Source organism: Clarias gariepinus, chromosome 8 (assembly GCF_024256425.1).
Source record: "Clarias gariepinus isolate MV-2021 ecotype Netherlands chromosome 8, CGAR_prim_01v2, whole genome shotgun sequence".
NCBI lineage: Eukaryota > Metazoa > Chordata > Actinopteri > Siluriformes > Clariidae > Clarias > Clarias gariepinus.
In genome coordinates this window covers 14230001-14256888 of record NC_071107.1, presented here as the reverse complement: position 1 = coordinate 14256888, position 26888 = coordinate 14230001, and the positions used below count along the sequence as shown (strand labels likewise).

Below are 26888 nucleotides of genomic sequence, written 5' to 3'. Positions count from 1 at the left end.
TAAGTATTGTACAATATGAATATGAGTTTGTAATAAAGTTCATAATTGCAGCCTTGTGTTTAGACCAGCAAGACCAGCATTGTAATTTAACTGCTTCTTATTTATTGTATTTTATTTGTAAGTCTCTTTAAGGAATAAACAAATGGGGTAATTTACGGTGAATTTATTTAAAACCCTCAGGGTTGCCTGATACACTTCCACAGATTTGGAAGCACATTTTTACAGCATGCATTCTGTTTTCCCCAAGGGATTAAAGGTGTGAGGCAAAAATATAAATCAGAACTGGCTCGTTGTCAAGGAAGCACCAAGAAGGCAATAAATTACATTTGCCATCAGCAACTTCACTGTCGCATGTCCATATTATGTACACTTGTGCCATAAGGTTCTGATCTATTTTTAAGATAAATTTTTTCAGTTTTTCTGTGTTTTGCTCCAGTTAGCATTTACCCTACTCAAGCCTCTGACTCTAGTGAAAATGTCTTTTCATGCATATTTCATTGTAAATTATACCACAATGCTGTTAAAGTCACAGATTATTATTATTATTATTATTATTAAGATGTATTTAATAACAGTAAGGGCACCTATAATACAAATCACATAAATAAAAAGATACATTTTTAGAACTCATGTTTAGGTAATTAGTTGAAATGAACTAAAATTCAGTTCATTAAATGTCTTATAATTTGCTAAAAAAAAAAAAAAAAAGGATATGTCACTCAATACTGCAAAATCCTGAGCTCTCTATATGTTTATTTCAAATAAACAGCAAAACAAATTATGGATAAAATGCTCTGAGCTGTAAGGGCTACTTCTTTATTACATAGATTCAACAAGGTGCTGGATGGATTCCTTGGAGATTGTGGTCCATATTGACATGATGGTATCACGCGGTTGCTGTGGATTTGTCAGCTCCACATCCATGATGTGTATCTCCCATTCCACCACATCCCAGAGGTGCTCTACTGGATGGAAATCTGGTGAGGCCATTTGTGCACAGTGAACAATGATTTTAGTTTCGTCACACGGTGCGTTATCTTGTGCTCATAAAGGGATGGACATAATCAACAACAATACTCATGTAAGCGGTTTCATTTAAACCATGCTTAATTGGTATTAACAGGCTCAAAAGTGTGCTCCAAAAGAATATCCCCTAAACCATTATACCACCAGCAGCCTTAATTGTTCCTACAAAGTTGCTACAATTCATACTTTCATGTTGTTTACACTAAATTCTGACCGTATCCTTCCCAAACTTCTATTGTCTAATAACATCAACAACCACGCTCAAGTCTCTTAAATCACAATTTTTCCCCATTCTGATGCTTAGTTTAAACTTCAGCAGATTGTCATGACCATGTCTACATGCCTAAATACATTGTGTTGCTGCCATGTGATTGGCCAAATGAAGTGGCCAGTAAGTGTAAATCCGCTTTGCTTTGGGCCACATGACACTAACCCAACGTTTCTATAATAGCACGCCCAATCATCTTTTATTCCGTACATAGATACGAGAATATGTTAACTTTAGGCAGCCTTTTTAGCACAAATAGATTGATATTAGATTCATCATACTACAAAAAAAAAAGACATTTTTAGAAAAAAATAAAAATAAATAAAAACAGCATTAAGTGTATATTAGCTACTGGTTAAGCAAATGATACACAAACCAATGCATGCATTGTTCGTCTCTAGTCATACACTTTCCTGTCATCATCCACACTCACCCCACCACACCTTCTGGACACAGTGTACACATGACTCACAGAATGAGCTTAAGCTCCACCTTGTCACATGTTGTAAAAGTACTGAGAGACTAGATTTGATGTGTTTGTTGCTATGGGAATGCAGTAGGTGATTCACAAAAGTGCAAGTAATATCACAGGAATCTAATAAAAGCAAGTAAATGCTTGAGCAACAGTGAACATGCAGAAGTAAAAGTCTCTACATGAATTTTGCCAAAAAATTTGGCATGCCCAAAAGAAATGTGCATCATAGCTGCTTATTTACTAAAACTGACATACATCAGAATAAAGGATATGCAAAATGGGCACTGTGAGCAGACTGTAATCACTTTACTTGCTCTAAAGCTTATGAGAAAATACTTTCATGAATAACTTTCCCTTTGGTTTGTAAGTGTCCACTGCAATCCCTAAAAATTCTTTGATCTACTTCAAAGTCCACCCTATGAAGCTAAAGACACACCCAGCATCCATTATGTAAGGAACATTGCGGTGATATTGTATCTGGGCTATTATACACCAGTCTGTTGCTGTAATCAAACACCGAAGAGCTTTTCTTTCACTCGGCTACAGAGAAATACACAGAAAGTGCATTCACAATACAGCATTAGAAACACTGTTCGGTAATTGTGATGTTACTCTAGTTAAAGTACAAAAGTCCTTATTCTGATACTACCATAGGGGTAATTTTTATATAAGCTACAGACATATTCATAAGTGGGTCAAATGTCTGTACACCAAGCATTATTAAAAACTTTTTTTTTACGCATTTTGCAGGAAACCATAAAAGTTATAAAACCTCCAGGCAGTGAATATCTCATACACAAGTCATGGCACGCTGTAATGTTAATCTCTGCTCGTATGCATGGATGAAAAACACAGCAAAGCAGTATCATATTAACATTTAGGTGCTACAAGAAGCTTCTGGTTCCCAGAATGTTTTAGCATGGTTCTTGCATTTAAATAACTATTTCTATTTTGGGCATATAAACTGTGAGCATGAGATAAAAGTTAAAAGAGAAGCTGTTCTGCAAAATTCAATTTTTTTAAAAACCATTTTCACGTGGTTCTTTAGTGTGCATGTAGATATAACAAATATGAAAAAACATACACCCTCCTTTTTGGCCATCTTTAAATTTACATCTATGAACATAAACATACTCATCAGATTTTCCATTGTTGTTGACATTTTAATATTTGATGGCAACAAGGTGGTAATTTGATAAAGCCCCTTCTATGGCTTGGGGCTCAGCTCCAGCCCGGAGTCTGCATTATTAAATTTTTTTTGCCTACAACAGGCACATCAAACTCTCCTTTTACTTCGGTCTCCTTTATGGTGGAAATGATCCACGGTTATTTGTGCACATACCAAACATTTTACAAAGATCTGCTTCCTGAACAAAAGACAGTTCAAAGGTGGACTTGCTTTAATACTGAAGCTCGAAAGTGGGTCTATTCCAACCTGTCTGTGACTTACTTTCACATCCTGAAGCTGTGGTTGTTACTGTTTTAAAAGTTACTTAATTGTTTGTTTAGCAGGTTAGGTTTTTTAAGGTTTCTTGAGGTGAAGCTAATGTTGCTACTGTTAATGAAACTAATGGAACTAAAGCGCCTGGCACGTATGTTTCTTAAGAGCTAAAGAAGGGCAGGGTATCTGTTAGCAGCCAGTAGCTAACTGCTAATGGCTAAACTATCTTTCTTATCAGTTATTTTTTGATGACATCCTCAATGTTAACCTGTTTATATTAAAGTTAAAACATGACAAATTCCAGTCTGCCTGTTTTAAAAAAAAGTTTTAGCATTTTAACCAATTTTCAGCCATTTTCTTCTTGTCTAATTAGACTTAGGCAGCCATTAGTCATAGTCAACGAGTAGCAAATGGGTGTGAATTGCATTCTCAAAAATGTGAGGTTAAGAAAAAAGTCCTTGCTACAAGCAGAGAAAAACAAAGTTCTCCCACAAGAACACACAGTCACTACTTAGTTGAACTCTCCTTAGCTTCCCAGTTAGCTGATTATGAGTTATGGCACAGACCGGCGCTTCATTGTGCCCCAACCTTCCCAAAATATTTTTTCCCTAAATCTAGTGGCTCTTTTTGGTTATGAATGACATGGTCTTACACTTTGGTCACATAAAGGTGTTTCCATCGTGTTATTGTTTACTTCAGTCCAGTAAATGATAATGCCTACATGTCAGAGCATTCAGACAGCACATAAAACATGCATGATGATGGCACCATCTAATGAATTAACTTCATTGCTAGCTAATTTGGTCATAGATTTTTTTGCTGATGAAACTGATAACTACTGTAGTTGCACCCCATTTAATTTATTGTATATCTCCAAGCCCTGTGGTGTCCTAAATGTCATTAGGAAAACTTGGCGAGGAGAAAATTTATAACAGCAAAAATAAAATTCAATATATTCTTCACCTGAGAACAATACACAACACGCACTAGGACACTTGATATAGAAGAATTTGCTACAGGCTCAAGAACATGAGTACTGGCTGTATAATAGTGCTTAGCTAAAGGTGTTTTCATGTTGAGCTCCAAATTACTTGTTAAGTGGGAGGTTTCTATTGGGGCCACAAGGCTAGTCAGCTTGAGGTAATTCAATCCAGATTTACCACCTCAATCTCCTGAAAATGTGGAGAGAGGTGGTCCTTGTGTCTCTGGTGACAGTAGTGTTTGTCACTACTGGATAAGACACCTTATCCAGAGTGACTTTAATTTGATCTAATTTACCTCATGATTTTATCTCATTATACATCTGAGCAGTTAAGGATTAAGTGGCTAGCTCAAGGACCCAACAGCGGCAACTTGAAGGTGCTGGGGTTTAAACCTGGGAGCTTCAAAACAGTAATCTTTTAACAATGGTCATTGTTGTAAAGCAGCTTTATGGAATAAAAAAATTATGGAAATTAGTTTAAAAAGTGTGGGGAAATATGTATGAATTATAATTATTGGTTTGTCTTTGATGAGCATGCCAAGGGCGATGGTGGCAAGGGAAAAACTAAATGTGATAGTGGCAATGTTTTTTGATATTTTGCTTTAACTCTAATATAAAGTGGTGTGAAAAACTATTTGCCCCCTTCCTGATTTCTTATTCTTTTGCATGTTTGTCACACAAAATGTTTCTGATCATCAAACACATTTAACTATTAGTCAAAGATAACATAATTGAACACAAAATGCAGTTTTTAAATGAAGGTTTATGTAATTAAGGGAGAAAAAAAAACTCCAAATCTACATGGCCCTGTGTGAAAAAGTGATTGCCCCCCTTGTTAAAAAATAACCTAACTGTGGTTTATCACACCTGAGTTCAATTTCTGTAGTCACCCCCAGGCCTGATTACTGCCACACCTATTTCAATCAAGAAATCACTTAAATAGGAGCTACCTGACACAGAGAAGTAGACCAAAAGCACCTCAAAAGCTAGACATCATGCCAAGATCCAAAGAAATTCAGGAACAAATGAGAACAAAAGTAATTGAGATCTATTAGTCTGGTAAAGGTTATAAATCCATTTCTAAAGCTTTGGGACTCCAGCGAACCACAGTGAGAGCCATTATCCACAAATGGCAAAAACATGGAACAGTGGTGAACCTTCCCAGGAGTGGCCGGCCGAACAAAATTACCCCAAGAGCGCAGAGACAACTCATCCGAGAGGCCACAAAAGACCCCAGGACAACATCTAAAGAACTGCAGGCCTCACTTGCCTCAATTAAGGTCAGTGTTCAAAACCGGCCTGCATGGCAGATTTCCAAGGCGCAAACCACTTTTAAGCAAAAAGAACATTAAGGCTCGTCTCAAGTTTGCTAAAAAACATCTCAATGATTGCCAAGACTTTTGGGAAAATACCTTGTGGCCTGACGAGACAAAAGTTTAACTTTTTGGAAGGTGCGTGTCCCGTTACATCTGGCGTAAAAGTAACACAGCATTTCAGAAAAAGAACATCATACCAACAGTAAAATATGGTGGTGGTAGTGTGATGGTCTGGGGTTGTTTTGCTGCTTCAGGACCTGGAAGGCTTGCTGTGATAGATGGAACCATGAATTCTACTGTCTACCAAAAAATCCTGAAGGAGAATGTCCGGCCATCTGTTCGTCAACTCAAGCTGAAGCGATCTTGGGTGCTGCAGCAGGACAATGACCCAAAACACACCAGCAAATCCACCTCTGAATGGCTGAAGAAAAACAAAATGAAGACTTTGGAGTGGCCTAGTCAAAGTCCTGACCTGAATCCTATTGAGATGTTGTGGCATGATCTTAAAAAGGCGGTTCATGCTAGAAAACCCTCAAATAAAGCTGAATTACAACAATTCTGCAAAGATGAGTGGGCCAAAATTCCTCCAGAGCGCTGTAAAAGACTCGTTGCAAGTTATCGCAAACGATTGATTGCAGTTATTGCTGCTAAGAGTGGCCCAACCAGTTATTAGGTTCAGGGGGCAATTACTTTTTCACACAGGGCCATGTAGATTTGGATTTTTTTTCTTCCTAAATAATAAAAACCATCATTTAAAAACTGCATTTTGTGTTTACTTGTGTTATCTTTGACTAATAGTTAAATGTGTTTGATGATCAGAAACATTTTGTGTGACAAACATGCAAAAGAATAAGAAATCAGGAAGGGGGCAAATAGTTTTTCACACCACTGTACCTCTTTTGTTTTGTTGATAAACCAGAGAACTTTGGGCACCCTATTGGGTGTGTGTAAGAGATTGCGTCTCCTGATCTAGAAGCATCCGAAATTGCAGCAGTTAGAACTAGTGGTTCATTCATCAAATTTGAAACTAAACAGGGTCTAACAGGATTTTGTATAATTTCATAAGTATGAGATGAAGGATGCAAGTACTGGTAAATCTTTATTTATAAACACATCCAAAAAAAGATACTAATGAGCTTTAGACCTGTAAAAATAAGTATGCAGGGAAACAGAAGTGTAAACCAATATCATAATACCCAAATTAAACTAAAGGGCTGGCATTGTTCCTGAAAAAATACAGTGACTGTTGGCCTCACATTAGTCATGGTGAAATATGTTGGAGTACCACCCTGGTCACCTTTGCATTGTCACTTTGGAGCTCTTTGCTTTAGCACTTTGTTGCAGCGTGGTATAGCGGTATTCTGTCACCCTAAAGCTGATAACTTAGAGACTTGATAAATTGTAATGACTCACCAATCAATGCACAAGGTATACCTGCTTCCTCCTTGACCCCCCACATGCATGCCCCAATGCTCTGTGCTGTTGATCTCTCAATGGAATAGGATGTATAATGCCACCCTGCCATCCTCACCCTGGTCATTGCGGTGTTTCTCTGCTGCCAATTTTAGTAAAGGGTGAGATTACAGTATGATGAAATGGTGACTACCCCAACACTTTATCAGTCTTGATTCACTGGTCCATGTGCCACTTATACCCCCTAATACAAAAAGCCAGAAGGGTGATGTGGTGAGCCACCCTCTCCTGATCACCCGGGTCACCCTGCTCTGTGCCAGTGTCCTTTCCTTGGGTTGTAATGCCAAAAACCTCCCTGTTGGCCCCACCTTCGTTATATTCAGTGATGCCTACCTTTCATCAATGGGTGCTGCAAGGAGCCGCACTGTCAACTTTTTCTCTGAGGGCACTGCAGGGGGCTGGCCTGTTGGCCTATGTCTGGTCCCCTCAGAGCTTCTTGCTTTCGGCACTTTGTTGCAGCGTCGTGGGCCAACCTGTTGATCCTAAATTAATCACTTCGACATTTAGCGAGTCACCGGTTGTTCCACGAGGTATAATGCCCCTCCTCCATGATCCCCTGGTGCTCAGTGCTGCCAGCTTTTTGTTGGAGTGTAGTGTGGGGAGCTACCTTGTTGACATCATTCAGGTCACACTGGTGCTCTGTGTAGTTGGGCTCTTGGTGGAGTGTTATATAAAATGCCACCCAACTAGAGTTACAAGGTGTTCTGTACTGCCAGCCTTTTGTCGAAGGGCTCACTGGTGGCCTCATACTAGTCATCTTGAAACTGCTATCAGAGTGCAGTAAGGGATCAGGGAGTTAACTGATCACCCCAACCTTTTATAAGTATTAAAGACTTATTGACTGTGATTTTTGCAGCAGATATAGTCCCTTACTCCGGTTCTTAATGCTGTTGGGCTTCTGTTGAAACAAGATGCAAAAAGCCCTACTTTCAACCTCACCCTAATCACACTGCTGCTTCATGCTGTTGGTGTTTAATTGAACAGTGATGCAGAAAGCCATGGAATGGGGGAGTGTGGGGAATCACCCTGTTGCCATCACATTGACACTTCGTGCAGCTGCCCTCATCCAGTCTAAAGCTGTTCACCCTAAAACTCTTTTAGTCTTAATGAATCACAGGTCAACACATCAGATTTCTTGGGAACTTGCACACCAGGTCACTGGGAACAATTGCTTCAGCTATGTAGTTAAAGCTGCCCCACTCCCAACAACCCTAGATATGTCTTGGATATGTTTCTATTGAAGAGCAGGATATGTCTTCATTAGCAGGCATTCCAACTCAAGCTGCAGTATAGCTATGTTTCTAGCCTGGGCTTTGGCCAAGTCCATAAACTTCTTTCTCTGTAGGATATTTTTATAGCGTTGCTTAGCTTGATGCTCTTGACTCTCCTCTATTGCTAAAGACACAGTAGAAAAGTTTTATATTACATTTATACGTTTACTTTTTGAGTTATTATTATTCAAATTTAACCACACTATTTGGCCAAACATTGTGGTTATATGATCTTTACACCTATATGTATTTTTTTTGTCTGGTACAGAGCATTGATTTCAACTCCGCCGACAGGTATAAACTGGAACACTAGCTGTGCAACCAGGCCTTCTTTTTAACATCAGTGCTATCTTATTAATTGCACATAAATCTGGGTAAATATGCAAATCTTGAAAGCCAAGTACCAAAATCTAGCTTCCAAAGTGGAATCTTTTACAGCAGGAAAGTAGGTGCCAACACTATATTAATGCCAAATGTTTCAAAACAAATGAAAAAAAGAATCACTGTGTAATGATTAGGTGTCCACATATGTTTGGCTATATACTGTAGTGTGATAATAAGTAATACGCACTCACTCACTCACTCACTCACTCACTGTCTATACCACTTAATCCTGTATACAAGGTTACAGGGGCCTGGAGCCTATCTCAGAAAACTTAGGGCATGAGGCAGGGTACACCCTGGAGAGGAAGCCAATCCATCGCTGGGCACACAATTTCTAAAATTTCTAAAACTACCTCACATTGGTGTGCTTTTATAGGAGAATACTTAACTAAAATGTACTGTATTTTCATTAAACTAGTTTTATAAATACAGTAGTTCTTATAGTACCTAGAAATAGTTCACTTAATAAAAATAGGTTTTACAAAGAATGGCTTGGGCTTACTTAATCAAAACTACTCCATATGCTATCTATGATTTTAGGTTTTTAATTAAAAAAGAATAAAAGAAGATAGAAAAAAAGGATTAAAAAAGATACTTGTGCTATCATAGATGTTTCTTCTTTCTTCAACCATCAATTGCATGTCGGACAACTGCAAATCTAAAGCTTCACTCTTCTCTTTCTTCCTCTTAGCTTGTTTGTTCAGATTCTTTATCAGCTTCTTATAGCTCTCTACATTCTGTGTGTGAATCTAGACAAAACGACAGCAGTTGACTCATACAGGGTCCAGACATTGATTTTTACTTATTCAAAAGAGTGACTTTCTTGCCTTCACTTGCAACATCATTTCCGCCTCCAGAGCATATAACTTCTTAGACAGTGCTTTGTCTTGGTCTATCTCTGTCAGATACTGAAAAGTAAATTGAAACAGACAGTGAGACAATATACCCTTTGCCATTTTTTGTTACATATATCTTGTAGCTAAAACCATTAGTCGATATATATATTAAGTTCAATTTCTGACATTTCTAAAATTACCTCACATTGGTGTGCTTTTATAGGAGAATAATTAACTTAAATGTACTGTAAGCTAATTTTAATGTAGGGCCAGATCCCTTTATGATGCATTTCACGCTAATGTGGTATGCGTCCCATAACAGCAGATCCTTCAATATTTTAATTTAAACATTCATTACCTGCCAAAAGTTTGGAGACACCTTCTCTTTCAGTGTTTTTTACCATTGTACAACAATAATAGAGACATCCAAACTATGAAAGAACACATATGAGATCATGTAGTATTCAGAAAAGTGTTAGACAACCCAGAATATGTTTTTATATTTTAGATCATCCAAATAAGCTTTATTTAGCTTCGATGACAGCTTGGCACACTCAGGGAATTCTCTTATCAGGTTCTTGATGTAGTGACCTGGAGTGGTTTTATATTCACAGGTGTGCATTGTCAACGGTTAATCTGTGACATTTCTTGCCTCCTTATTGTGTTTTAGACCATCAGTTTTCTTGTGCAGGGGAAGGGTGGGTACAGAGTCAATATCCCTATTAGTGCTTCTACAACTACAGTACAAATCCATCCTATGGCAAGAAACACTCAGTTAAGTAAAGAAAAAAATACAGTAGATAATTTCTTCAAGAAATCAAGGTCAGTCAATTAGAAAAATCTTAAACTTTGAATGTATCCCCAAGTACTGTCGCCAAAACCATTAAATGCTATGATGAAACTCGCTTTCATGAGGACCATCCTAGGAAAGGAAGGTGATGAGCTACCTCTGCTGTAGAGGAAAGGTTTATTAGAATGATCAGTCTTAGAAACCACAAAATTTACAACTGCCATGTCTTTGTTAAATGTATGAGGGTAATGGGATGAGGGTGAACAAATGGTTCCCAAATGTGTGGTTCCCACTGTAAAGTATGGAGGAGAAGTTATGGTGGTGTGGGGGTGCTTTGCTGGTGACACTGTTGGTGAATTAGTCAAAATTGAGGGCACACTTAACCAGAATGGCTAACACAGCCTTTTGCAGCGACATCCCATCTGGTTTGCACTTAGTGGGACCATCATTTGTTTTCCAACAGGACAATGACCCCAAACCCACCTTTAGGTTATGTAAAAGCTAAGAAGGTGAGTAATGGAGTTCTGCATGAGATGATCCAGTAAACATGGTTTGGGATGAGTTGGACCAGAGAATAAAGGAAAAGCAGTCAACAAGTACTCTATACCTTTGAAAACACCTCAAGATAGTTGTGAAACCATTCCAGATAACTACCCCATGGCTAACTGAGAGTATGCCAGTTGTGTACAAAGCTGTCATTAAAGCAGAAAGGAAGCTACTTTGAAGAAGTGTTATTTACATGTTTCTGTAAACTACATAATTCCATATTTGTTCTTTCATAATTTCAATGTCTTCAATATTAATATATACAATGTTAAAAACAATAAAAATAAAGAAAATGATTAAATACGAAGGTGTGTCTAAACATTTGGCTGGTAGTGTATTTTGCACAACTCTCAGTTTTGGCAATAACATACTTTGTGGTTAAATGGCCTGACTCTATACTTCAATAAGAAATGCACATCTGCCTCAGGGAAGGGTGTTGGCTACATCTTTCTGTTACACGGTAAAATATTTTACCAAATGGATTACTCAGGAAAGTTTCCATTTAAGAATGTAATACATAGTTCTGGAATATTCCATGACCATAAGCACACTGAGGCTTTACCTCTTGGACCTCATGAGACATGTACAGCATCTGAATGTCTCTGGATTTTTTTTTAAGATCTTCAATCTGTCTACTCATTCTCTTATGCTCCCATTCCATCTGAATAAATCCTTTATGAAAGTCTTTGCACTTTACCATACTGGCAATCTTCTGCTCTCCTAAACCCTAGAAGAGAAAGTTATATGTTTTGTTTTGTACTCCGTATTGCACTATAGTAGTCTACTGGTTCAAATGAAATAAAATGGCAAAAAATAAACAGCAACAGGACTTTAATGTTAGTTATCCTGAGTACCCTGATAGTATTGTTCAGGTCCTCCACAACACTACGATGAAGCAACAAGGAGTCTGCATAGTTTGTAGCAAACTCTCCAGTCTCCACCTCAACCTGGCCCTGTTTTAACAGGATCTGCACCACAATATCGAGGAGGTTCTTTGAACGTTCGTCTTGGAGACTGAAGAAAAACAATAGTATAAGTATTAAAAGTATAGTATGTTAAATTGTTTGGAAATGTGGAAATGTTTTATAGCATGAGGATGAATAAATAATTAAATATTTCCTTAAAATATTCCTAAAAATAAAATAAATAAATAAATATATATTTCTCTACAAGTTCTCTTACTTAGAAATCATGGAGAGGTCTACAATTTTTAGAATAGGTGCATTTTCACTGTGAGAGACAGAATATAAAAAGAAAAATCCAGAAATCACATTGTATGGTTTTTTAAACAATTTAATTGTAAATTACTAGATTTCTGACCCTCAAAGACCTGTTATTTTGATTTTAAATAGTCCAGCTACCCCTGCTCATGATTCTAAATTATTAGCACCTGTTTGAGGTCGTTAGCTGTCATAAAGACACCTGTGCACCCCACAATCAGCCAAGGTCTAAATAGATACATGGGGTATCAATGATGCTAAGAATGGTGAAGAATCAGCCCAGAACTACACGTGAGGAGCTAGTCAATGCCGTGAAGAGAGAGCTGGGACCATCGTTTCCAAGGCTACTATCAGTAATACACTAAGACGTCATGGTTTAAAATCTTGCATCGCACGTAAGGTTCCCCTGCTTAAGTCAGCCCATGTCCAGGCCCTTCTAAAGTTTGCCAGGGGCCATCTGGATGATCCAGAAGAGTCATGGGAGAAAGTCCTGTGGTCAGATGAGACCAAAGTAGAACTTTTTGGTCTTAACTCCATTCGCCGTGTTTGGAGGAAGAAGAATGATGAGTATCATCCCAATAATACCATACCTACAGTAAAGCATGGGGCTGGAAGCATTATGCTCTAGGTTTTTTTTTGTGCACAGGGGACAGGAATGCACTGTATCAAGGAGAGGATGAACGGGGCCATGTATTGTGACATATTGGGCAAAAACCTCCTTCCCTCATTCAGAGCATTAAAGATGGGTCGTGACAATGACCCAAAGCACAAAGCCAGGAAAACCAAGGAAAGAAGGTAAGAAGCTAATTTAAAAGCAAAATAACAGGTCTTTGAGGTCAGAAATCTGTCTGATAAGCCAGTGATCAAATACTTATTTGACACAGTAATTCTCAAATAAATTGTTAAAAAAAATCATACAATGTGATTTCCGGATTTTTCTTTTTAGATTCTGTCTCTCACAGTGGAAATGGACCTATGCTGAAAATTGTAGACCCTTTATGATTTCTAAGTACTTTATGAGAACTTGCAAAATCACAGGGTGATCAAATACTTATTGACCTCACTAGTACAATAGTATATATATATATATATACTATTGTAATGGTGTTGCTATTTTTATGACAATGTACATACATGACATAGATTCATTGAAATAAGCATTTTGAATCCTCTTTGCATGACATGATGCTGAAACCTTAAAAACATCACAAACATTCACTTACCGCAGAAGACTTTCAGCAATATTCTTGATTTCTGTTTGTGAACCTTCCACCTCATCTTTTCTCTTCTGCAAGAAGGTCTGCATCTCCACTAAAGTCAATGCCTCCATTTTTATCTAGCACAGAAGAAATTAGTGCAGAACATGCTTACTGTATATGCCTTTATTTTGAGTGTGATGTTTTGGATTACTGCTAGGTTTTTTTTTTTTTTACCTGTTAACAGTGTCATTTCGTAACATTTGATAATAAAATTATCCATTATTTGCAAAGATTATAAATGTCCCCTTTTTAATAAAACTTTTGTCACAGGTTGGCCTTCTCAGCAAACCTGAGCACTTTATTAGCCATCACTGAGCTCATTTTCCCACCTTATTCTCACTTTCGACTTTGGTCCTTCTGGCAAGACAGAATCTTTCCCACACAGCTGGGTCCAGGCCCTCAGGCATGTTCTGTGGTGCATCTAACTGCTCCATGGCCTTCATCATCTGTATGTGTCCTTCTAATGTCGCTTGAATCAACATAGAAGATTCCTTAAATAAGCCTGTCTTGTCTGTCTGCGCCTTCATAATTTGGATCCTGAGAAAGAACATTTTCAGGATCAAGAAAAAAAAAAATGACCATATAGTCATGTCTAAAGCAATTCCATAGAGGGATTCTACTTTTTTAACACTGTCTGGTTCCACTAAACCATATAGATATTTTACTGGTTTTGCATGCACCTTTCATGTGAATGAAGAAAACAATTTTCCCTTATGTGATTTTATACATATAACCAAATCTGAATAATGTTATTTGCATTGTTTTGATAAAATGGCAAAAACATTTTATCTTATCTTAATGCGAAATGGGTATTTTTTTCCTTATTGAAGGATCTTATTTTTTAAACATACCTGGGTCTACGCTTGTAAAGCTTGTACAGCCAGTCAATAATGTGTCTAGGGACATCAGAAAACTCTTTGCGAAATCCACTGTCTAGAAACTTTTATAAGGACAAAAGATATATTACCAGGATCAATCATGTTACTATTATGATAATTGTAGTCAAAGTTAAGCTCTTACATTATCTTCTATAACTGTGTTATCATACATCTCCTGAAAGGCCTCTACGTCCTCTTTGTGATTATTCAAAGTTTTCCGAATTTGATTCTGCCAACAGAAAAGAGTGACTCACACACAAAAGCATTTTATAGGACACGGAAAACAATTTCATAGCCAATATAATTAACATGCCTAACAAGTTTCTTCATGCACAACTTGTCTCATCCTTAGGAGCAAGATGAGGTATGTGTATCACTCATCTCACCCTTTTGTTCAAGGTGCACTAAAACTAAATGAACTGGATAAATACCAACAGGAATTTAACCAAACAAACTGAACCTTAATGCCTTGTGCCTTCTCCAGTCTGTAGCTTAGCTCTTCCTCTCGTTTCAACATCTCTTCCTCAATTAATAAGGAATGCAACAGGTTGGTGATCTTTAGCTCTTCCTGAAGTTTAAAAGTTATCATCCATTACTTAATACAAAATTTATTATCCATTACTTAATAATACACTCTGGTGGTGGTACTTCCTTTAAGTGAAATAAAGAAAAATCTTCAATATACTGTATGTTCAGTGTTTAATGTAGACTTAGGTACTATGGATTGGAACAGAGGTAAATTATATCAACTTGCCTGGTATAAAACCATTTCTGATTTTAGTTTCCTTTCGGTCAGCTTGCGCAGTGTTTCATCAAAGGCCTGGGTGGCATCTTTAATGGATGACTGCAGTTTCTTCATCTCTGCCAGTAAGGTCTGGGGGCACAAATGATAAATGTTAAAATATAAAAATATCCCTATATACAAATGAAGTGTAAAATGTTAAACTTTTAAGTAAACAAGCTTTTTGCTTAGATTTGAAACCACAGTGCATATGACAGTGTGACTTCTGACCATGTGTTTAGTAATAAAATCAGAATAGACTTTGTCTAATGCATAGGATACATTGAGGAACACAAAAACAATCTAAGATTTTTATGCAGTTGTTCAATCACACCTTTTTATATTTCTCCTGTTCTTCAGTTAGCTCTATTACTTTTCTCTCATACACATTGTAGGCTGTTCTTTCCTCCTCTGTCCACTCAAGTTCAGGCTTAATAATAAACTCTGGTAGTGGTACTTCCTTTAAGTGAAATAAAGAAAAATCTGTTTTTTATTATACTGTATTTTCAATGTTCAATAAAATTAGATTGAAAATGGTTTTGTTGTAAAATCAAGTAGGCCACAGTACCATGCTCAGAATGTCGTCTTCTTTCACCTCAAGGACGCCACCCATCATATCATCCAAACCTCTCACTCTGATATTGTCCCCCTAACCAGGAGATGGATGGAGACAAGATGTATAAATCAAGACATATATTAATATATAATAGATATTTTTAAATTCACATTTAAGAACCACGCTACATATGGTCAAAAGTTTGTTTCCACTTGACCCAAATGTGCTTTTTAAATATTATACTTCAGATTTAGTCCAGCTCCATTCCATTTGGAAGGCCTTTTACCTGAGAGTGTGGTTGTGACATTTACATATTCAGTTAAAAAAAACTGAATATTGCCACTTAATCTGAGGCACATACCATGTTCCTTCCTGACAATATCCTAAAGGGGTTCAGTGAGGTTAAGATCACGGCTCTGTGTACACCATTCCAACTTTAACAAACCGTATACTGTGTGCATGGACTTTGCTTTGTGCCTAATGGCAATGGCCATATAGTGTTCATGAATAACAAAAAAACAACATAACAAAAATGTTAACTTCTGTCTATAAAAATGCATTAATTCTTACTACCCTGTTAGTGATATAAAGTGTATAAAACAAGCAAACCTTAGCATTACAGTTAATCTTTTTACCTTTGATGCAAGCTTCCTCTGCTCCTCTTCCTTTCTCTGCTCCTCCTCTCTTTGTCTCTGCTCAGGAGTCAGGTATTTTTCAACTTTGATCTAAAAACATACACAGAAATTCAAACATTCAGGCAACTGTCCACAACAGCCACACAACAAGGTTCAAATAACACTCCTCCTTTAAAAAGTAAAAAAATTAAATTAAACTTATTATTGTACAGTATCAATTTATTTTTCTCTCAGAATGTTTCTCAGCCAAGCCTCAGAGCTAAATGGATATGTTTTAAATGCTTGTTCTGACCTGCTGCCTGATACCATAGCATCTAATTTTAAAGCCAGGTTTTAAATGTCTTGGGGAACAAAATAATTATAAATATTACTGTACGCTTTGACATAAATTTCTCACTGAGAATTACAGGACACAGAGCCAAATTTATTTTTTAAACTGTACATATTATTACATATTAAGTGTAAAAAAGTGTAAGACAGCGACTCTGATTAAAAATGTCATGTAACAAATTACCACATGAGAGAAAAAGACCACATTACAATTTCTTACTGACTTAGACAAATACTAGCAAGAGATGACAGTGGCAAAGAAAAACATCCTGAGACAAAACGCAGAAAAAGAAATACACGCAAAACTTGGCACAGATTTTACACCGGATGCCCTTCCTGATGCAACCGTCCCATTTTTTATTCAGGCTTGGGACAGGCACTGTATGCATCGGCTGGGTAGTATGGGGTGTGGCAACCCACTGACAGCAGGGCTTAAACCTCGAATCCTCAGTTCCCCAAATCGACAACCTAGTGCCTTAGAGACGTGAGCCACCACTCCCCCAATGTTTTTGTAGACAGTGCAACAAAGCAGCTTGACAGAAATTTTTATGTAGATTTGAATCTCTAATGGGCAAGCAAAGATGTCAGTGGCAAAGAAAAACATCCTGAGACAAAAAAGCAGAAGAAAAATCCTGAGAGCAAACGACTCAAAACAAAACCCATCTACTGGATAACACTGAATATTATAACCATAGATTGGTGCAAGATACAGTTGTAAAGAGAAACACTGGATCACTTTTAAAACACTTTAATAGTTAGAAGAAGAGGTTTAGAAAAATAAAATAAAAAAAATTATTGCAGTGATATTTTCCAATCATTATACAAGATCACCTTCCTAGTGTTATTACCTCAGAGTCACTGACGGTGAGAGCTCTCTCTGGTCTCTCACTGTCGCTCAGAGTGGGCTCCCACATGGTCTCCTGCAGCTCCAGCTTGCTCATAATTTCTGTAATGCGCTTGTTTTTGTCTCTTACGCGGTTGATCTCTTGCTCTTTTTGTTTGTGCACAGCTTCAAACTCTTTATTAAAAGCTGTTTTCACTTTGTACATAACATCCTAAAATTGCAACAAAAAAAAATTCATATACAGTACATATACATATTTTTGAATTTGTTTAGAAATACAGCCATGATAAAATAAGGATGTCACCTGTATCAGGATGATGTGGTTGAGCTTTTGGTGTCTTGTATGCAGGCAGAACTGGTTTTGTAAGTGTGGGTTGGATCCTCCATATTGAGCACTCAGACTGCTTGGTAAAGCTGAGATCACCTCATGCCATTCATCTTCCTCATCTTCGTCCCCCTCTGATGGTGACGTGATGTTCTCCAAAACCTGCTGCAAATAGGACACAACAAAAGGCATGTATAGTGAACCTTTTGTGTCTTAATCTCTTCAGCCTTTAGAATCTATTTATTAAGGTCTATGTATACATACACTAAGTGCAGCCTCTTCGTTCTCTCGCATGGCTTCTATCCTGGCAAGCTCTTCTAGCTCCTTTGCTGTGCGTTCCTTCATGGGAAAATTATCCACTTCATTACCTGAATGGAAAGCCTGAGCCAATCATATGTTAATAAGAAGCACAGAAATGAGGATGCACAAATAAATTTCCACAAATAAAGTACATGTGCAGCTTATGCATCTATGGAAACCTATACACAAAGGTCATCAAACAAAAATCCTACTCTTAATCATATTTATTAATCTTACCTTAATGACCTTCCATTTCACATCCATGGAGTCCCAGTACTTTTTCTTGAGAATGTCGTGCTGATAACGCTTTGCCACATTCTCAAGCTCCATCTCCTTTCTCATCTTACATAATATGAACACACAATAGTAATGACTAATCCTTATCCCATAACTATCTATTATATGAATTATTTATAATAAAAAATAATAAAAAATTAAAAATAAAGCAGTGCCAATGTAAGAAGTTGGTTATCACCCTGTTCAACATGCCTTTCCACAGTAAAAATGAATAAAGACCACTAAAAATATACACTGATTTTACCCTGATGACCTCCTGCTCTCCCTCAGTTTGTAGTCTCTGCTGCTCCTCCACATCCAGGTTGAACTCCAGCTGCTGCAGCTTCTCCATGTCTGGCAGCTTTTCATTCTCCTGCATCATAGCCCGAATCTGGCAGCAAGAAGCAACAAATATCTAAGTTACTTTTAATTATTTATATTATAGCTATGACAGTGCAAGGATTTTCAAAAAAGGACACAAACCCGTAATTGCGGGCTCATTGTTTTAAAAACAAACAAAACCAATACATAAAATATTTAACAACTGCTTAATCATCTCTCTAGTAAGCCCCCAGATTGATATAAAATAAATAATATCTTTTATATAAATCATAATAAATTATTCTGATAATTACCAAGAAACATTTGTGAAAGGCTTGTTTGTACTGTATGAAAGGAGTATACTGTAGATCTAAACAGCTGACATGTATCTTCATAAACAGTACAGTACAGCTGGTTTAAACTAAGTGTAAAACTATAGTATCATTTACAACATCCTTTACAATCCAATCAGAACAGACAATTACAGTTATTTTCATGGATTTTAATTTGAGGATATATTTAGGTAGTATTTCGAGGAATTAAATATTAAAATTACAAAAGTATAGAATCGTAAACATATGGTGAATGGGTATAACAGCAGTATGATTGAAACATGTAGTAGGAAATGATATGTGTGTCAGCAGAAAGAACAAGTTAGTTCTCATTTTTTGTGCAAATGAGCAGTGTGCAAAAAAGAAAAGTGCAACATGGGAGTAAAGTGATAGTTCATAAATGTAGTGTGTGAATTTACTATGTGAAAGGAAAAAAGCATATCAAATCCGTTTAGTCATTTGTTGTGTTCTGTTGTCCTTCACTATCTTACTGGCCTTGGTCCAGCACCACTTGCTGTAGATTGACTGCAGGTCAGCAAACTTGGTGCAGGAGATGCTCTTAACTGATTGCACCACCCTCTGTAGAGTTGTAAAGTTTCACATCAGAATACCCTCTATAGTGCATCTAAGGTGGTAGAGACGCTGAACAGTGTTGACTTGGACAGAACCGTGACATGTCCTGTGCGATGTACACCAAGGTACGAGAAGCTGTCTACTCTCTCCACTGGGATCTCATTGCTGACAGGGACCTACTGTAGTAGTTCCTTTTCTGCTTTGTACTGAAGTACAGAGCTTTGTACAGCTCCTTTGTTTTGCTGACATTCAGGAGGAGGTTGTTCCTCTGGTACCAGTTCACCAGGTTTTTAATCTCCTCTAAGTAGGCCTTCTCGTTGTTATCAGTGATCAGGCCCACCACAACATTGTCACCTGCAAACTTGATAATAGTTTTGGAGTTGGTATTGGCCACACAATCATACATGTACAGTAAGTACAGCGGAGGGCTCAGGATACAACCCTGGGGGGCTCCAGTGCTGAGGGAAATGGAGGTTGACGCATGTCTGCCTAACCATACTGCCTGTGGCCTGCCAGTCAGGTAGTTGATCTACTGTATATATAACTACGATTACCACATTGCTGAACACTATATTGTGCTGTTTCTTACTATTCCCCGAAGTTCTTGTATGCTCTGCCTAAGACTCTGCATGAGCTCTGCATACTGCTGGCTTTCCTCTTTAAGTACCTGTAAACATAGAAGTTTTCTTCATAGTCTATAAAAGGGCAAGTGGGTAATAATTTTAGCACATGGATAAAAATAAAATGCTGTTAATGTGTGACAACACGAGAACACTTACTGCATTTAGTTTATCATCTAGCCATGTAGAACTGCATGCAGATATGGAAGACAAACTGAGGCAACTCTCATCATTGTTTGTTTTATCATGTGTTACCTCCCCCCTGTTACAAGCCTAAAATTAAAAAAAGTATACATATTTTAGTTTAGTTCTTTGAAAAATGTTTATACTCTTTTACCGCACTTGCATTTTCAAAACTATTTTTAACAGAAGCACAAAAAAGGTGACTTTCATGTGATTTTTAAAGTACAAGAAAATAATAACATGTTGCTCACTGATTAAACAATACAACATTGTCATCATTTTTTTATTAATACCTCTGCTGGTGCCTGTGTCTGTGCTGGTGCTTCCCAGTCAGCCATGTCACTAAGAATAGGGTTCTCTTGGGACACCTGCTGTTGAAAGGAGGCCAGCATGGATTCGCCATACTGGATACCTGCAGCCATCTTTAAGCTGTTCAAATTGAAAATATCAATGTTTTAGAATCTTTTATTCAATGAAAATGTAAGTAGAGCTATATATAATACATATTTATAAATACTGGTACAATTAGCAGTTTCTATGTAATGGCAAAAAATGCTACCAGAGCCCACTGCAAACCAGAGAGCCATCTTGGAGGCCCGTAGTGATAAGCGTCTGACTGTCAGGGGTAAAAGACACAGAGCGAATTCCTCCCAACCACCAAGAGTGGCACTGCTTTTCCACAATCTTCCCCTAAATTAAGAGACCAGTTCAAGATGTCAGCACACTGCACTCTAAAGTATGTTTAAGGTCTACAAAAATGCTAACACTGCATATTCTAACCCTGCATTACCAGAGTGGTGACATCATGTATGCGAAGCAGCCCGTCTCTGGCAACAGACGCCAGCCAGCCCTGATGAGGTGAGAGACACAGTGATGCAGGGCCGAGCGGATGACCTTTTGCTTCCTTTTGTGGATTCAGTCTAACTGCTGTCTGGCTGCTAGACGTTTTATCCACACTCTGCAAATTAGATAAAAACACTTGTGTAAAACCGTGTTTGAATTACTACATACAAAACAAAAGAGTGATCCCCAGCATTTTATATCCATCCCTAATGTTTCATCTAAAGAATAAACACCAGGTTTAAAAAGTTTGTGGGGTTTTTTTTGGTTTCGGTAAACAATTTTTATGTTGCTAACACTTGAGGTAACGTCAGGTTTCTGTAAATAAAGGATGTATTAAGTGGTAAACAGGAAATAAGAGTTCTGTCAGACAGATCAGCTCTAAAAGTAGTGCAGGCTGCAAGGCAAATCAAAGCACTTGTTCCAATGTGTTATACAGTAGTTTCAAAAACCTTTAAAATTTTTTTACAGAAAATCTATTGTGGACTGCCTACATTATTTATGTCTAAAAAAAAAACGTTTACTGTAACAATTTTTGCTATAGTGAATCTGTCTACGAGGCCACAAAACTTTGTGCCTTGTGGTTTCTTAAAAAAAGATGAATTTTTCTTACTTATTTAAAGAAAATAAATCATTATATATATGGCTATCATATTTTATCATTTTATATAGTTGATAGAATGTGCATGATTATGCATATCTGCATGAATAAAAGGAAGTTTCTGTACATTAGTCAGAACTCACTCTTTCAAAAGTTTAATATTTATATCTACGTTACATACATTGGAGGACCCAAAACTGTCTGTCTGTCTGTCTGTCTGTCCCGACAGATTTTGTCACAGCATCACGAAAAACTTTGTCAGTAGTAAGGTATTTGCCTGAAGTTTATATACAGTAGTTAGGCGTGGTTTTATGCGTCACTCAATAGAGCCAATCTACACGATACTTTACCATGTATAGACAGAATATGTGGAAGACAAAGAAACGACTGCACCTACAGTACAAGCCATCAAAATCCTTAAGAAATAGAAACAAATTTGCAACACAGGGCTTACTCAAAAAAAAAAAAGGCAAGCAGACTATGAAAACGAATTTTAAAAAATGAATTCACTGATCAATATATGTTTATTCCTTTCTTGGGAAGTTTAAAACCAGTTTGTCTAATATGTTCAGAAACCATGGCTCCAATAACAAGCATAACTGTGACGTGCTACTATAAAACACATGTTAGAGCAAACATATGTGCAGCAGTCCGAGGTAAGGACATTTAAAATACCCAAACTGAAAGTCCAGTGTGTGATCCCGAGGGGGGATCAAAAATCTAAATGTTGAGTAGAAGTGAAGTTATGAGCAGTTATTTCTATAAACTTTCCCGTCAATGAAAGCATGTTTGAAAACACTAATATCCTTCTTTATTTTATACAAATTGCAATGATTACCAAAGACCTATAGGATAAGAGGAATACAACACTTTTTATGATGTGCTATAATAGAAAATAATATATTTATCCTATTACTATCATCCTATTACTATTATTATCTTGTAAAAGTATGTCTGGTCATCCATTTTATTCCTTGCATTATTCATTATTACTCATTACACTACACATCATACCTGCGGTAGTCGGAATCTCTGAAGAACTTTCTTCTGGTGACAATAACCAAAGATTGCCTTGGTAGCCAGAACACATGAGGAGAGAGAGTGTGGGACCTCATACACACGGGTTTTAACAACTTGTTTTCGCAAGCAGCCATATGGGTCCACACAATTTGCTGCATCTAAAAACAAAATGTAATTTAAAAACACTGACAGATCCAATGGATCTTACCCAAATATATTACACATCTTCTCACTTGTACTGTTTTATGAAAAATATACCTAAGATCTGCTGTGTAGACACTGACAACAACATCAGCAGATTCCCTTCTGTATGTTTCTCATCTGTCTTGCTCTTCTCCTCACTATTACAGAGCATCAGCACATCCACTTGTTTGCTCTCTTTGTGATACTGGGTTGACAGACTCACGGTGGAACCCATAGTGTCTGAAAAGAACAACAAAGTCATAAAAACATATGCCAGTCATGGATTCACATTTGCAAAACATTTTATTATTACATATATATTTTTTTATTAATATTATATAAATATTATTTATAATGTACCTGTGTATCCAATGATTTCAAATGCTTTTGATGGTCTTGCATCCAGGAAAAATATGTGTAAATTAAAAGCTCCTGTAATCAAGAAATGTGTTCCTAGGTCAAAACTGTTGAAGAAAAGTAAATAATCAGACAACACAGTAATACTTTCCTTCAGTCATGTAAGATTTACCATTGTAAGATATAACAACAAACAACACTTACACTAAATGTTTGACAGGCACATGGTATAGATGGACTGTGTGAACAAGTCGAGGTTTGTGTGCTCTGGTCAGATCCACAAAGAGGACATGACCTGTTACTGTTCCCACAGCAACATACTGGGCTATTGGACAACATGCCAAGCAGGTCACCTGTATTCACATTAAAGCGATTTCATAACATAAAGTTGCATTATATAAAGCTTCCTGTATATGTGCCACTCGTATGAAAATTATGGGAATGTTGGGGTGTGAAGGAATACAACTAATGTTGTAATGTCACTAACTTTTGTCTTTAAAGAGATGGATGAAATGCAATCTCCACTGTCCAGTGACCACAGCTGCAGTTCCCCAGACTCTCTGACTGACTGCGGTAACACACACACATTAGCATTGATACATCTTAAATCGAAAAAGTTAATTTTTAATGACTTACAGAGTACTTAACAAACTATCATAATTGCATAATACAGTACCAGAGATTGCAACCAAGATTATTTAAAATTCAAGACTAGATTCAATTTAGTTCTATATTACTATTAGCACTTTAGCCTGTAGTAGTTATATATAGCTATACTGTATAACAAATTCTCACTCACTCATCTTCTATACTGCTTTATCCTGTATTCAGGGTCGTGGGGAGTCTGACCTGGAGCCTATCCCAGGAGGCTTAGGGCACGAGGCAGGGTACACCCTGGACAGGGTGCCAATCCATTGCAAGGCATACACACATACACTCACTTACACACTAAAGGTGATTTGGGTGATTTTGCATATCTTTGGACCGTGGGATGAAACCAGACTACTTGGAGAAAACCTACTAAGCACGGGGGGCATGCAAACTGGATGCACACAGAGACAGGAATCGAGCCTGGCCCGGAATCGAAGCTGGACCCTGGAGGTGCAAGGCGACGGTGCTAACCACTACACCACCGTGCCGTCTTATAACAAATTTTCTCCTAGTTATAAATTAAAATTAAAACAAAGAAACATTTGGTACTTTACCACACAGAGGTTCATTTCAGTGTATAAAGGAGCAGCAGTGATAAAGTCTCCACACATCACATCCAGAATTTTGAGAACTTCTTTTTTAAGCCCAGGATTGTACTTGTAAATGCATCCCTAGCAAAACAGCAATATTTAGAAGTTCAGGTCTTATTAAACAGACAATTTGTCTAATCAGCAAAATTGCAAATCAGCACACATTTAGGAAAGAAGGTCATCGTCATCGTTGTCTATACCACTTTATCCTGTAAACAGGGTCGTGGTGGGCCCAGAGCCTATTCCAGGAGTCTCAGGGCATGAGACGGGGTACACCCTGGACGGGGTGCCAGTTCATCGCATGGCACACACACACGGACGCACGCACACACACTCATTCACACACTATAGGCAATTTTGAAAAAACATGATTTTAGCCTAATCTGCATGTTTTTTACCACAGGACCACAAACAGGCATGCTGTTAGTGATAGTCTGCTTGAGTTTGATGTTACCAGCTCTAAGTTGATCATAAAAAGTGTTTTATGCACCTTATACAGCATCAGTTTGCCATCTATAACCTCTGTAGTTAAAGAGCAAAATATTATATATTTATATAATACATATGTGCTGTAAGTAGTTATATACATTGTAGTTATATACAATTATAAACGTTATAACATGAGTTACTTACATTGGATGAGGATAGCAGCAATGTTTCATAGTCAGGTGAAAAACAAAGACTTGAGACTGGGTTATCTAAATCCAAAGTTTCGACCACTTTTATTTTGTTCCCTTTGATCTCGAGGGTTTGCAAAACACCATCCTGTGAAAAAACATTATGAAAAATAATATATTTTGTCAAAGCCCTAGGTCGACAAACACTTTATAATAAGCAGAGTGTCCAGAGCAAATGATGATAATGATAGCAATTAGAACAATTGTTTATACTAAATAAAAATGAGATGTTCATACATGTCCTGTAGCAAACAGTCCTTTACTGTGTACTGCCAAGCCCTGAAAACTGCCTTCCAGGCTTTTGCTGCCGTCTGTAAGACCCAATTTTACAGTTAAACCTTTCTGAAATTTTCCCATGCACATATAGAGTTAAAATCTGAAGTTTTCATGTTCCTTAGCAAAACTAATTTAAACTCGGTTTTTCACAATTCCTGATATTTATTCCAAGTAAACATTGATTCGGACCAGTTAGGATCATTATTTTAAGAATATAAATGATAAAAATAATAGTAGATTTTTAAAAACATTCTATTGCTTTCGTCATGTGCAAAGTGGGTCATGAGTTTACATATACTTAGTATTTGGTAAGATTGCCCTTATATTGTTTAACTTGGGTCAGTTTCAGATAGGCTTCCACAAGCTTCTTTTAAAAAGATGCTGGGATTTTAGCCCATTCTGAAAGAACTGGTGTAACTGAGTCAGGTGAGTAAGCCACTTTGCTTGCACACAGTTTTCAGTTCTGCTCACATCATTTCTATTGGATTAAAATCAATGTTATGATTGTGATGGCAAATCCAATACCACAGCTTTGTTGTGCTTAAGCCATTTTGCAACAAAATGGAGGCATGCTTGGGATCATTGTACATTTAGAATACCCCCACCAGTTTTAACTTCATGGGGGACATTTTGAGATGTTACTTCAATAAATACAAATAATATTTCTTACTCATTATGCCATCTATTTGGTGAAGTTTATCAGTTGCAAACGTGACATGAATGTGCAAAGCCCATCAATCAGTTGTTTTGGAAGGGTTGCCAGGAGAAAGCCTCTTTCATGGAAGCAAAACTGCATCTGAACAAACCACAAGACGTTTGGAACAATGTCCTATGGACAGATGAGACTAAAGTGGAGTTGTTTGGCCTTAAGATGGCCCAGTGCCATGTTTGTGCTAAAAAACAAGCAGTTTTCATCACAAACACCTCATTTCCACTGTCAAACACAACAGTGGAATGGTGATGATTTGGGCTTGTTTTTACTTGTTAATACCCAAGTATTATAGAGGCAAATATGAGGCCATCTGTCCAACAGCTAAGGCTTGGTCAAAAGTGGTTCATGCAACAGAACAATGATCTGAAGCACACAAGTTAAAGTACATTAAAATGGCTAAGAAATAAAAAAAATCAATGGCCTAGTCGAAGAGCAGACCTAAATCCAATTGAAATGAGAAAGCTGTGCATAGGTCAATTCCCAAAAAACTCAATGAACTAAATTTATATTGTAAAGAAGAACGGGCCAAAATTCCTCCACAATGATGTGAAGGACTGATAAAATTCTATAGGGAACTTTTACTTTTCTTCAAATTACTTCAAATTATCAAACAACAATATCTAACCTTTTTCAGAGTACAGTTATTTATTTGCATTAATTCAAATTCATATTCATATTCGAAAGTTATATGTTATTGTTCATTTGATGTTGTATTTGCCTAATGCTATCATCTCTTATGA

General features: G+C 37.2%; 1 protein-coding gene across 1 annotated transcript in view; it reads right to left on the bottom strand.

The window, feature by feature from the left end:
- Nucleotides 1-7923: 7923 nt before the first annotated feature.
- LOC128528464 (cilia- and flagella-associated protein 43-like) overlaps nucleotides 7924-26888 on the bottom strand; it is a 22468-nt gene continuing 3503 nt past the window's right edge. The window contains exons 7-38 of the mRNA XM_053501302.1: nucleotides 25398-25471; nucleotides 25117-25248; nucleotides 24448-24564; nucleotides 23730-23810; nucleotides 23447-23595; nucleotides 23246-23349; nucleotides 22961-23125; nucleotides 22697-22860; nucleotides 21032-21199; nucleotides 20801-20931; nucleotides 20535-20670; nucleotides 20218-20331; nucleotides 20028-20105; nucleotides 18478-18603; nucleotides 18174-18278; nucleotides 17901-18017; nucleotides 17616-17801; nucleotides 17316-17522; nucleotides 16138-16227; nucleotides 15515-15595; nucleotides 15281-15406; nucleotides 14920-15039; nucleotides 14626-14733; nucleotides 14308-14394; nucleotides 14139-14227; nucleotides 13617-13824; nucleotides 13252-13364; nucleotides 11663-11822; nucleotides 11371-11535; nucleotides 9464-9544; nucleotides 9232-9385; nucleotides 7924-8376 (exon numbers count right to left, since the gene is read on the bottom strand). Of these exons, the coding sequence (XP_053357277.1) occupies nucleotides 8216-8376; nucleotides 9232-9385; nucleotides 9464-9544; nucleotides 11371-11535; nucleotides 11663-11822; nucleotides 13252-13364; nucleotides 13617-13824; nucleotides 14139-14227; nucleotides 14308-14394; nucleotides 14626-14733; nucleotides 14920-15039; nucleotides 15281-15406; nucleotides 15515-15595; nucleotides 16138-16227; nucleotides 17316-17522; nucleotides 17616-17801; nucleotides 17901-18017; nucleotides 18174-18278; nucleotides 18478-18603; nucleotides 20028-20105; nucleotides 20218-20331; nucleotides 20535-20670; nucleotides 20801-20931; nucleotides 21032-21199; nucleotides 22697-22860; nucleotides 22961-23125; nucleotides 23246-23349; nucleotides 23447-23595; nucleotides 23730-23810; nucleotides 24448-24564; nucleotides 25117-25248; nucleotides 25398-25471 (4097 nt within the window). The 3' untranslated portion in view covers nucleotides 7924-8215. The remainder of the gene's footprint in view (nucleotides 8377-9231; nucleotides 9386-9463; nucleotides 9545-11370; nucleotides 11536-11662; nucleotides 11823-13251; nucleotides 13365-13616; nucleotides 13825-14138; nucleotides 14228-14307; nucleotides 14395-14625; nucleotides 14734-14919; nucleotides 15040-15280; nucleotides 15407-15514; nucleotides 15596-16137; nucleotides 16228-17315; nucleotides 17523-17615; nucleotides 17802-17900; nucleotides 18018-18173; nucleotides 18279-18477; nucleotides 18604-20027; nucleotides 20106-20217; nucleotides 20332-20534; nucleotides 20671-20800; nucleotides 20932-21031; nucleotides 21200-22696; nucleotides 22861-22960; nucleotides 23126-23245; nucleotides 23350-23446; nucleotides 23596-23729; nucleotides 23811-24447; nucleotides 24565-25116; nucleotides 25249-25397; nucleotides 25472-26888) is intronic.